The 12,872-nt window shown below is 37.3% G+C and overlaps 2 protein-coding genes across 3 annotated transcripts in view; both read right to left on the minus strand.

Moving 5' to 3' along the window:
• The window catches only part of qsox1 (quiescin Q6 sulfhydryl oxidase 1), a 30,234-nt gene extending 23,511 nt beyond the window's left edge, over positions 1-6,723 (minus strand). Inside the window, exons 1-5 of the mRNA XM_032572622.1 lie at positions 6,211-6,723; positions 3,382-3,482; positions 2,017-2,065; positions 1,629-1,731; positions 656-746 (exon numbers count right to left, since the gene is read on the minus strand). Of these exons, the coding sequence (XP_032428513.1) occupies positions 656-746; positions 1,629-1,731; positions 2,017-2,065; positions 3,382-3,482; positions 6,211-6,511 (645 nt within the window). The 5' untranslated portion in view covers positions 6,512-6,723. The remainder of the gene's footprint in view (positions 1-655; positions 747-1,628; positions 1,732-2,016; positions 2,066-3,381; positions 3,483-6,210) is intronic.
• Positions 6,724-8,575: 1,852 nt separating this feature from the next.
• Positions 8,576-12,872, minus strand: part of cep350 (centrosomal protein 350) — a 36,852-nt gene continuing 32,555 nt past the window's right edge. For both annotated transcript variants that reach the window (XM_032571397.1, XM_032571396.1), the window contains 3 exons: positions 12,719-12,865; positions 12,225-12,347; positions 8,576-11,344 (listed from right to left, as the gene is read on the minus strand). In XM_032571397.1, the coding sequence (XP_032427288.1) occupies positions 11,177-11,344; positions 12,225-12,347; positions 12,719-12,865 (438 nt within the window). In that variant the 3' untranslated portion in view covers positions 8,576-11,176. The remainder of the gene's footprint in view (positions 11,345-12,224; positions 12,348-12,718; positions 12,866-12,872) is intronic.

Below are 12,872 nucleotides of genomic sequence, written 5' to 3' on the forward strand. Positions count from 1 at the left end.
CAAACATTCCCCTTCCTCAGTTTGCATCAGATGATAAAATCTCCAACAGGATAACTGTCAAAAACAGATATCAATTATGGTTTTAGAAAGGATAAAGTGTCCAAAAGGTTAAACCCTCGACTCTGTTTAAAATGTCTGGATTCTCCTCAAAAACCAGATCAATGGCAGGAAACCAGCAACTTTACATAAGAGTTATTTCTACAAAAAAATGTCAATTTAATTTAATAAAACCGTCAATTACATACATTCGTAGTTTAAAAAATGAGCTCTATCAGATCTGTCGAGAAGGTGTATCCGGTGTTAGGTCAAGTCTTTGTTTATGGATGCACAAATCATGTGGATTTTTTGCAACTTGCAATAAAATATATAACCAAAAAGGTTAGTGGAGGTAAATGAGCCTGGAAGTATAATTTAGATCCTGGTGGGCAAAGAGAAAATTTTAATTTGTGATTTGTAGTTTTAGAAAAATCATTGAATTTCTATAATTATACCACACTGAAAAAGACAAGTTCAAATGCGCCTTAAAGATTGAAAATTACCATAACATTTATGCCTATATATGACTCATTGAAGAACAAGTGGGTTAATGATTCATTTCTCTGCATAACACATGTTCATGAGCTCAAAAATAAATAGATTCATCACGATTTGTTACTTCTCTGCCGATGTAGGATTTTTCCTTTTCAAAGATTAAGGCCAGGTGTTGAACCGTGTTGGTTTCAAAGAAGTTGTTGATCTCTGCTTCACTGAGAAAAACAGAGAAAACAAAAGAGACCTGGTCATCAGTAAAATACACCGATAAAATCACGGCTAAATCCTTGAAGGATTTCTGATCAGGCCCACATGTACACTGTATGTGATTCAGTCACATATCTTGTAAAAACCCTTTTCTTACTGCCACATCCTCACACAACAGTCACTGAGAAAGGCAACAATAGCTGCGGACATGTCCTGAGGCCTGCTATGAACAAATGTCCCTTGAGGAAAACATCAGACACTAAGCCTCCCACAAGAGAAAGTCACAGCTCAAATCCAGAAAGGGAATACAAAAATGGAGCCATGATGTTTCTCTTTAACGGTCAGAACAGAAATAAACTCCACTTCCTGCTTGGTTTTCCTGCTGAATCGTCACAATGAGCTGCACACAGGCTGCAGGGCTTGTGTCTGTATTTGTGCAGAAGAGTGTCCAGGCAGAGCAGGGGGCCTTTGTAGCAGAAATAAACAAACAAAAACTCTGCTGAGAGGAAACTTGTTGGTCGACTTCTAGCTTATTCCAACTCTCAGGACTGTAAAATTTACTTTTAAAAATAAACGACAAAATCATGTGTCATGGCTTCTCTGTGGTTTTGGCAAATTAAGTCTGGCAGTAATAAATATAAAATATAAAAGGGGAAGTCTGGTCTAGCTTAAAAATAATAATAATAAAAACAAAAAATATAGAAAACAACAAAGTTGAAAATGATAAAATGGAGAAATTAAACAACCAAGTCTGACATATTTATTCCTCTCTTTTGTTATTATTGTTGCGCAGTTGTTTCAAAAAGAAACCACAAAGTTAACAGCAACTGGAGATGCTTGACATTCTTTAACATGTTTTGATACCATTGTTAAGATACACTTGTGTTTACCTGGTGGGCTCCAGCGGAGGGCAGGCGGGGGGCCAGGGATCACCAGGAGACTCCAGACTGTCTATGATCATGTGGCGGAGTTCTTGAACATCACGGGATAAACCTGAAATCAACAAGCTGTGAAGGTTTTCTGCAGGCACTCCAGCTGGATTATAATTCACCGAGACACAGAGGAGACTCCCTGAACAGAAAGACTAACAAACGACTCTCCTGTTAGGCAACGACATTATGAATACTGAACATAATGTAAAAACATGTAAAGGCTAATCTGTTTTATCTAAATATGGTACTTGTATAATATTTAGTCCTGCATCCAGATGGACTATTCAATGTTAAAAGTAGATTCAAACAAATGTTCCTTTATTTGTTTCAGTGTGAGTACAAGTACCTCTGTAGGGCTTCCCTAATGAATTTGCAGATGAGTTGGCATGGAAGAACTGTAAAGTTGAAGAAAAAAAAAAAAAGTTAGAGCAGATTATACGACCCTCGCATGTGACCACAAGAGATCCCAGCTGAAGTTTCACAAAGGAGGAGGGGCTTCTCCCGCTGCCCGCCGTGACCCCCAAATCCCTCCTGCTTAAAATGAGTCGCAGATGTTAAAGCTGCACCGTGAGCACAAACAGAAGGACCTCTTTGTTTCATTGGTTTTCACTGGACAACGCAGAGCAGAGGCTTTAAAACACACTGCTGCAGACAAGCTCAAGACACTGCGAAACACAGACGCTTGAGGTGGGATTTTTTTCTGTTCCAAATCACCACAGATCTGTAAATCCTGCATAAACAATCTGATCATAGTCACCACAAAACTATCTCTCATTTCTCAAGTAAGAATGTAAAGATACTCAACAGACTACTATCTGTTCAAGAGATATGGTAATAAATATTCCAAAACAATCCTAAAAATACATAAAAATAAAACTACACACTTTCTGTATTCTGACATAAAAATATTTTATAAAGTGACGCGGAATGCCGATTATTTGCAGAGAAAATCTAGAAAATTCAAGACATGAATGTTTAAAAAGGTAAGTTCACAAGAAAGTTAAAACTAAATGTGGAAATTAATGATTTTATGACTGCTTTGGAAAACAAAAAAGAAATGTACTGAGGCGTTTTAAATACTTTAGTACCAAAATAATGCATCTTAGCATGTCACAGCAAGACACACAAATGCAGGAAATGCCAGGAAGCTAGTTTTTCGATTTACTACTTCTCTTGTAGATATGCTTTAAAATAATTTTTTTAATTTTCTTTTAATTTTGAACGTAGCTTTAACTTGGTATTCTATCAATTAAAAGGTGTCAATTATTAATTCAGGTTTTTATGTCTGTATTTATACAGCCAATTCTGCAGTTGTTTTTTTGTGGGTTTTTTTTTTTTTTAGCTCTTATTAACTTTACATCTGGTTGGTTGACTTTTTTCATTTTCTCTAATCCTTCATGCATCCGACGTTCTGCATCTTTTGCATCTCTTGGAACAGACATTTCTGCTTTCTAGCAGATATGTCACTCATTTTGCTCTGATCCTCTGAAGTCATTTTGTCCCTTAACGCCTTTAGATACAATAGTTGCATTGTATGGAGTTTTGTGAGTCTTAGATAAATACATAAATAAAAACAAAATTCATTGACTTCTCGCGTGGGTTCTGTATATCTCTGTAACCCAGACATAATTGTAGTTTTACTAAAAAAAAAATAAAAAATAAACCAAATAAAGAAACACTTTGTGTGGCTGTGTGCTGGCAGTTTAAATACCTTTAAGGTGGGATATCCTCTGATTTTGTACTTCGTGCAAATTTTTACATTTTCGTCAGCAGCACAGTCTACAGCAGCCATGTTCACTGCTGGTTTCCACTCTGAACAAGAGACAGAAAATGAGAGAGGAACAGTAAACAGTTAGTGCGGAGTCACTGTGCACTGTGTTGACTCTGTACGTTTGCACAGGAACTGATAAGTCATGCTGAGAAATGATCCAATCACTGACTGCAACTGATCTTTCCACACTTCCTACATTTAAAAAAAAAAAAGTACTAAATGCATAAAAACATAGCATACACTATAAAACTTCAGATAAAATGTCAGAAATAAATAACTCAGAATCGTCAGAAATCCTGGCTTAGCCAGCAAGAATTCAAGGCTATTGTTGCTGCTGCACCTCAAAGTTAAATGGAAAATTTCATCACATTTCACACCACAAAACATAAGCAGATCACAATCAGGTTTTTCTGCTCTTTTTCAGGGCAAATTATCTTATCTTTTCTTATGTAAGAATAAGCACTGGAGCCACATCTCTCTAAAAAGGAAACATTATCATATATTGGTGATGATGTGTCGTCTGGAACAGCATTTGCAAGTTTTTTTTTTCCTGATTAAAAAAGGACTTTTACAGAGGGGAAATATGTCAAACAGATGCAAGGCTGCTTTTCGGCAATGCAGACAACAGATGGATGAGTGAGCCATCCTACTTTCATCCAGATTTCTGCATAACACTGGAGTCTGGACAGAAAGAAAATCTTTCGGTGTTGGGTAAAGCATCAACCCGAAGTTGGAGGCATGAGGAGAAAACACAGGTGGAGTCAGGACCTAAAGCTGAGTGGAGGACTTTGTCAGCATAAAGGTTTTCCTAAAATGTGTTTAACCATTTCCATTTTAGTTTTAGTGTATCATGTTTGACAAAAAAACAGCAACAAGTTATTACATCATCTGACATTTTTTTAATGTCTGAGCCAAATGAATGAGAGACTGAATCAATAACCAGCACATTGGTAATACTAGCCTGAACATTAACCTATTAATATTTTTTTCTACTTTGTACATTGACATAAATGTAACCAAAAAGTAAAACAATGTAAAGTAGTAAGATAATATTCAGATATTTAATAATGCCTACATGTCAATAAATTATTCTCAAGTTTTTTAATCATTCCTACAAAACAAGCTGTCAGTGGCAACACACTAACTCCAGCCTCATCAGATTCTTTACCCATTACTGTAATTATATTATTTGCTCTCACTCTTCTGTAAATGAGCTACAGAAACAGCCTTGACAGGATGTTATTTAGAGTCACAATAGAGCCCAGAATAAAAACTATTTAATTAGATCACATGCTCTACTTAACAGACAGACAACAACAGCTTGCTGCACCAGCAGATGCCATGCTGGTAGAAGAAAATCCAGTCCAAAGAAAGACTGAAAGAATGAATTATGAATTTTTAGCACTAAATATTTCACTGAAACTTTCCAGTAGCTTATCTGACTGAAAAATACACTTGAAAGAAGCTTCTCAATAAAAAATCTGAAGCAGAAGAGAAGGTTGTGTTATCCAAATGGTAATGTTGGGAGCTGAAAGAAACATTGTAAACTTTGTATTTCAAGGACTTGGGAGTCGTTGCTTAGGTACAATATGACCAACAGCAGAGCCGGTGCATGAAATAAGAAAACTTTGCTGCTGCTACTTAAGGCAAAGATAAACTAAAGTCTCCCTGGACTTGCTGACAAAAGTTGCACACATATCTTCACATATGACAGACATATCATATATATATGAATATATATATATATATACTCAGGATCTCATTTAACTTTGGGCTGCCTCTGTTTTTAGTTTACTGCTTTTATAGTACCCACCTCAGAGCTAAGGGACATGGCTGAATGAACCATAAACAGAATGTGATTTACTTTAAGTTAACCTCATCGTCCAACAGCCAACACACCATCTTTATAACACCAGTGCTGAATCACTTTTTAAAAAAAATCTAAGAATCAAAACAAGATTTTTCTTGTCATTGACAAGAATTTAACTATTGTTGATCTATTTCTTGTGTTTTTTTCAGTTGTGTTTTTCTTTTTTTGACTTGTGCATGGAGAAGTTAAGAAATGACTGAAAGATAAATCAACACTTAATCTCAAACCCCAGTTCTCCAGAACCAGGGTCCGCATTTTTTTTTCTTTCAAATGGAGTTCTATGGTGAAGTTGTGAGCAGTTAATAGCTTACTCCTGGTACATAGACCTAACTTTCTTTGTGCTTCTATTTTGTATGAACCAAGCAGCAGCTAGTGAGTAATTAAAGCTGTGCCAGGAGCAAAATGGACATTTACCATCTTAAAAAAAACAAAAAACTGCCATCTCTAATTTTGTATTGATTTGTGAGAATACTATTATATAAACAGCTGCTATTTCTGCACTGCACTTAATGTTTCTACACAGCAGAAAATGTGCACATTTTAACATGCTGTGTAGAAAAATTTCTAATTGCCCCCCTGTCAATAAAGGGATCACAAACAGCCCCATATTCCGCATATACCTTCGGCTGGCTTCGTATCATCACTGTAGGTAAATGTAGAACAACAATATTAATTGTATTCTAATAGTATTTTGCAACATCTAAACAGGATTGCATTAATGTTCGTTCATTTAATATCTCAAAGTATGTCTAGTTTAATTTTGTGCACTTACTATTAAAAACTATTTAAGAAAAAGTTACATGAAAGCTCATTAGCCCATTACACCAGGCAGTCAGAATAATATTATTGTGTAAAAATTCTGTGCATCCGGGTGAAACAAGCAGCAGATGCATACCCACCTTTGATGTCTCTGGCCAGCTTTTTATAAGTGGGAGAAAATGAGATGCAGTGTCCGCACCATGAAGCGTAAAACTCCACGACCATAGCAGCGGAGGAGTTAACCAGAACCGAGCCCACATTCTGCTCTGACAAGAGCACGATCTGGTCGGAAGCCGTGTACAGTCCGGCCTCGGCGGCAGGCGGAAAAGCGAGACACAAGCAGAAGAAAAAGGCTGCAGTCGCTGTCATGCTGACAGAAATCTCGTGTTCTTCACCAAACCGAGACGTGGCACGGCCGCAGCGCCGCGCCATCTTCCTCATCCGAGCAACAGCTGCACCGCTAGCCGAGACTCCGAGCTGCGACACTCTCTGAACCACTGTCACAAACTTCACTCAACTTGTTCTGCCCACTGTTTGTTTAAGGTCAGCACCCTGAGTGGGCCCTCCCACTGCCGAGCGAAGTGCCAAAGCCCACAGCGCAGCAGAGACAGGCTCTCCCCTTCCACTCGTCTCTGATAAAACAGAGATAAACTATTAGGTGAAGGCGCGGTGAAACCGACGTGGAAGAAACACGGTGCTTCACGCACACAGGAAGCACACTGTGAAGACTGACGCAGCAGATTATTTTTATTATTAAAAATAACATGTTTTACCCAAGGAAGAGGGAACATGTGTTTCAGATGCTCAGTGACTAAGAGTAGGAAACCAATTGCACAAAATCCCTGCATTTATTGTTAAACTAAAAGGTTTTAACACTTTTCTTGACACACAGAAATTCAGTTTTTATGCTACCAATTTGCATGACTCTAGGTTGCTATTAAGTTTATTCAGATTGAACACAATTTATTGCAAAAGTTAACAAAACTCAATAAAACCTAATCTTTTGTATACATTTGTGCTAGAGCATTAGTAATCTGGACAAGATGTTCATTTTGGGTTGATCTTATCCTTCTTCTGATAATTTAATGTTCTAAATTATCAAAAATACCTGGAAAACATTTGCAATGCATTCAACAAAGCAACAGAAAACCTGTTCAAACAGCTAACATTATTTATTCTTTTTAAAAAAAATCTTGGTCTCTTTCCACCCTGTGCCATTTGTGCCAAACCCACGATGAAAACAGGAAAAACAGGCAGTGTAAAAATGCATACTATAAAAATCTGAAACAGTTTGGCAAAATCTGAGTGGATAAAGACCAAGAACTGCTGTTGAACACGTAGGACTCTTGGACCCCCATGGTTGATTTGCACGCGTCATGTCACAGAGATCAATATCACCGCAACTACTCAGGGAAAACATTGTCACTCAGCCTACGCAACACAAATGATGCAAGGAATTGCACAAGGACAAAGTCATACCACCACAAGTACATCTCAAATAACCAAGTCCCCCTGGGGCTATCTTTTCAGAAATATAAACATGAAACTACGTACCAGACAAGAAAAGCAACATGGAGTTCAAAATGAGCCAGAACCAGTGAAATAAGGCGAACCTCGAGAATGTTGATTTACATATTTGGAGAAGTTCAAGTTAATGAAGAGGCTCGATTATTACTGGTTCTTGCATAAATGCCACCCTGTGCCAGTGTCTCCTATGCCTGACAAACTGGAAAGACATTAGATAATTTCAATAACTTTTCTCCATAGGTTTTAAAAACCCAAAGTTTTCAAAAATCCAAGGTTCATGCAGAAAAACTCAGCCTGGGTTTGACCTTGAGATATATTTCTGTTTTCATGCTAGCTTCTGCCTAAGGTGGTGCAAGATGCCAAAATGTAGTTTTTGCTGGTTTTCAACAAAAAATTATAGCTTTCATTATTTTAAAGCCAGTTTTAATCTATTTACAGCTGTTCAGTTTGAACAGCAATCAGCTAATTCAGTTCAGTCTGCTTACACATGTACACAACACAGCAGGATTCATTTTAAAATCTTATTTTTTCTTTATAGAAACCCAATTTTAAAAGATTAACTCAAGCTTAGAGTAAACACCTGCAGCAAATTTACTTGGAAGTATCCATACTTTACCATAAAAAGACACTTGATGTTTGTCAGTGAAATGCAATTTTAATTTAGGAAGAAAAATATAACATATTCATGGTCTCACACAAAAAAGGGAAACTTAAATAAAATCCATTTACAGCGCTTAACTAAACTAACTGATGCTCCGTTTCCACATAAGATGGTCTGTGCCTTTAAAACAAGTTGGTACAACGCCACAATGACAACATGTAATCCTGGGTTTTACAGAAACCAGCAGACAAACCACAACATCCGAGTTCAGTTGCGAAAGTAAACATGGAGGGCAAAGCCCTGCGCTGGCTGTCGGCACTGAAAGAACTTGAGGTAATTACTTTTGCACCCAGCAGAAAACAAGACGGCACAACTTGTTCATGTAGAAACCAGTGAAAGCTTTATTTACAGTTTCAAATTTTATTTAGTTAACAAATATATACTATGTACATATTTGCAAAGTAAACAGTATTTTACAACAATCGTTCAGGTTACAGTAACAGTGGGTCAAACTGGATCGACAGAGTATTTACACCCATCAGCGTCTCGCAAGACACTATAAATATTCACAAACATTTCCAAAGGTAGGGAGGGAGGGATCTATGCTAAGTTACTGCGATAAATATGTTGAATCAATGTAATTGTTTTTATTTTTAATGTTATGAAACCAATTTGTTTTTCTAAGGGTTACAGCTACACTACATTGTTATGAAGAAAACTGACCTCAGACCAAAACCGACGCGACAACTTCATCAGGGGTTTAAAAGCTGCTTGGTTTGTACATCAAAACTACTGAAGATGAAAAAATACTGCATAGATACAGACGGGAAATTAACTTCATCCCAAACACAATCAATTAAAAGGGACATTTCCAGGGTTTTCCAGAACATCCTGCAGGTGTCAAAATTAAATAACATGCCTATAGAGCAGATAAAGACTTTTACAGCATGGCGATTCTGGTATCAAATGGTTTTGGTCTTTTTATACATTAACTATACACCAATTGAACAAAAAAAAAAAGATAGAAAACTCAGTTTAAGGTCACTTCCACTCTAAACAGTCAATGAGGATTAGAGAGCTCTGCAACACACGCCACAGAGCCTGTACAGAGTTTTGTTTGACCAAAGCCAGAGAATACAAATAAGCCCTTGGATGTGCTCAGAGGCATCAGCGCAGTGACTCGTGCTGCTGGCTGGAGTCACTCATGAGTGGACTGTCGGCTCATTTCTTAAGGTACGTCAGTAAGAGTGAGTCGACAAAAAGACGGCAACTTTTAGACTTTCTCGGACAGCGTTTGGCTCATGCTGAGGCGCAGGGGAATGACAGGGATATGAAAAATGTTCTTGATAAGGCAGAAAGTTGAGAACAGGAAACTAGGAAGAGCAGTCGTTTGGAGGTTTCTTTTGCAAAAATGGTAGAATACAGACGAGAAACGACACATTCAAAGAAAACAGGTCCAGAGGATGTTGAGAGATCAACACACAGAGTACTAAACGCAAGGAGGCACTTAAATGGAAAATGGAGAATTTTCTCTGAGCGAACAAACAAGGTGCTATATAAGGCTTGTCTGGAGATGCAGTAATTTTGCAGGAAAACACATGATGCTACAAAATCACAAGTTATTTGTGGCGGGAGAGGTTTCTCTATGTTTGGAGAAAACAAATTGGCTGAAGGAAGAAGAAAGGTTCACATATCCAGCATTTCAGTACTCCTCCATAATTGATCAGTTATCAAGTCAAGCCTGCTGCCAGTCGTCTGTGTCCCACTTGCATATTTTACAGCTTCATTAGCTTGCACAAAAACCTACTATAATAAAGACTCCATAGAGGCATTTTCATTCAAGGTCGAAATCCACACCAAATATGTACATCCAGTATGAAGGTGGGGCACAGTGATTGCACTAAGTAACTGGACAGCAGTTGGTCAGACAGCCTTAGTTAATTAGTAACATTACAGCTTCAAGGATTAAAACAGTTTCTCTCCGTTCTTCTTCTGATTCCTCTAACATAATGTATTGCTATATTCACATTCACATTTTCAATTGTGCTTCAATAACAACTTTAGATTCTCTTTATACAATGTTAAAAATATGTCCTCTCTGCATGTTGACAACCATTTACATTTCAAATTTTGTTTTCTCCACCAATCAAGCATTTCCTTAAAATAAATAATTAAGAAGGCAAAAAACACTTAATAGATCAGATTTTTTTTTAATGTGCCAATACAATGCAGTCTGATCTGAGACATGTAAGGGTTTTCACGTCCATGGTGTGTTGCACTGCCTTTACCATAACTCTAAAACCTTCCAACCATTTTCTGCTGTCTTCAGTGCAACTGAGCATGTGCTGGTTTTGCCCAAGTCCAGGCATAAAGTAATTATCGTCTACAGTGGGAACAGTGCAGATCAAAACTTCCCACAATATTCAGACAAATACCTTCATATGGACATGAAAAACCAAAGCTTATCATCAAATAACAGACAGCGCTATGCAATTTTATTAATTCAATTATTAATCTATTGCTATTTTTTTTAAATATTTCACATAAGTTCAGTTAATACATAGTTCTTCTATGTGGAAAGTACATTTAGATCCACGGTGGAACAACTAGTTTAGCAGCACTCATGGAGTTTCTGATGGGACAGTCCACCCCAATTAGTCTCAACTGGGAGGGATAAAATGACCAGTCAATGAGGTGAGAACTGAGACTGGGTGGCTCTGTGGTTTAGGAAGGCAGGGGTTGCTGAAGAGGCATTCTGTGTGTGAAACAAATTAAACCAAAAACTACAGTGGAGGAAAATTCAGCAAGTAAAAGCTACAGTCGCAGTCTGCTCAGCTGTAAGAAAACAGTGGAACTGAAGGCATCAGAGAGTTCCTACTGGAAGATGATCAGATGAAGTCTTAGAGTTAGGTTTGAATTTCACAGTGGCAAGGAGACACCAGGACTGAGCAAGAAGTCATGTTTTAAAATCCGGGCGGTCAGGAGAGAGCTCCTCTTTTGGCTCTCTTGTCAGAAATTAGTGTGAAAATGTTTACAGTGTCCTTCAGCAAAGCCTCAAAGATGCTGTCTGCCAGCTGAATCTTGACAAACAGTTCGTCCTCGTCGTAGTTAACCCACTGGGCCTCTTCCTCGTGGAGTTCCTGGACCTGACAGACAAAAACAGGCTCAACTTGAAAGACTAAGAGAGAAAACCAGAACATAATCTTCCTGTTTTGATGTAAAATTTACATATTGCATCCTGTTGTAGTAACTTAATCATCATATCTGGTTTCATGATAAACCACAACAGGGTGCAAGTTAACAGTCATTTTTCATTTTTAATTCAACTGAGCATGTGCTGGTTTTGCCCAAGTCTAGGTATAAAGTAATTATCGTCTACAGTGGGAACAGTGCAGATCAAAACTTCCCACAATATTCAGACAAATACCTTCATATGGACATGAAAAACCAGTGGGAACAGTGCAGATTAAAACTTCCCAAGTTAACAGTCATTTTTCATTTTTAATTCAATTGCTGAGCTTACAAAATGCTGTCAATGATAAAAAAAATTAGCCACTTTTCTCCTTTCGAGCTGAGTGTGAAAAGGTTTAAACAAAAGCTTTGGCCTGTCTGAGCAAGTTGAAAAGCTGCTGATGGAAGCATAACTATTTTACTAATTTGCATAACAGCAGTACAACTATTTCAAACAATGAAGAAGAAGTTTGTGACTAAATTATGTTCCACAATTTAATTTAATCAATAAGGATTAAAGACTCTACTTTTAAATGTAGAAACATTTTGATATCAAATTTAAATTTGTACAAAATAGCAAAAAATAAAATAGGTTTATAGAGACACTTTAAAGACACTAAAATGTGTCACTTTTTAGAGACACTTTTAAGAAGTTAAATTAACAATACATGAGAGGCAAACTGGTTTCAACCCAGAGCAGAATATAAAAAGGATTTTTTAATCGAGTGTAATATTTTATGTTTCAAACACCCACAATTTCAAACAACGCAGAAATATAAAATATTTCAGTCCTACCAGTATGTGATCGACTCTGTCCCGCTTCTTCCTGCCAAATTTGAGCATTTTCTGCCAGTCGGTCTTTTGATTCTCATCTTGTGTCAGACCGTACAGTTTCAACACTTCTTCTGTGACAAATTCCTGTGCAGCATATTAAAGCGGGGGAAAAAATCATCTTAGGTTATCTCAGGTCTTAAAGTCTTAAAATGCAAAATAAGCAAAAATATATCAAAATAAGTGTCACTCAAAATATAGAAAACTGAGACTGGGTGGTGCTGTGGTTTGGTGCTGTGCAAAAGGCTGCATAAACAACACAGTAGTATAGCTCACCTCCAACAGATCACTCATTATTAAAAAAGGAAAAAAAAAACCATTTACAATAGATCAGAATTAATGCATGATAAAGTGTGTTATTACTTGTAAACACTAATATGCTTCCTGAAGTGGTCTAATTAAACAATCATGTATAGAAAAGCCACACAGGATATTTGGTATCTGCTGCAGAACTTTACCTGAATTTTGTTGATGTCTCCAGACGTCTTGACTCTGTGAATGGAGGAGGACTTGACTTGGCGTGGTTTGACCCACTGAGGCTGATCAGTATTTGGGTCTTCAGCAAAAATCTCCTTCAGTATCTCCCATGTCAGGTCATACACAGCCTACGGA

Source organism: Xiphophorus hellerii, chromosome 9 (assembly GCF_003331165.1).
Source record: "Xiphophorus hellerii strain 12219 chromosome 9, Xiphophorus_hellerii-4.1, whole genome shotgun sequence".
Taxonomy (NCBI): Eukaryota; Metazoa; Chordata; class Actinopteri; order Cyprinodontiformes; family Poeciliidae; genus Xiphophorus; species Xiphophorus hellerii.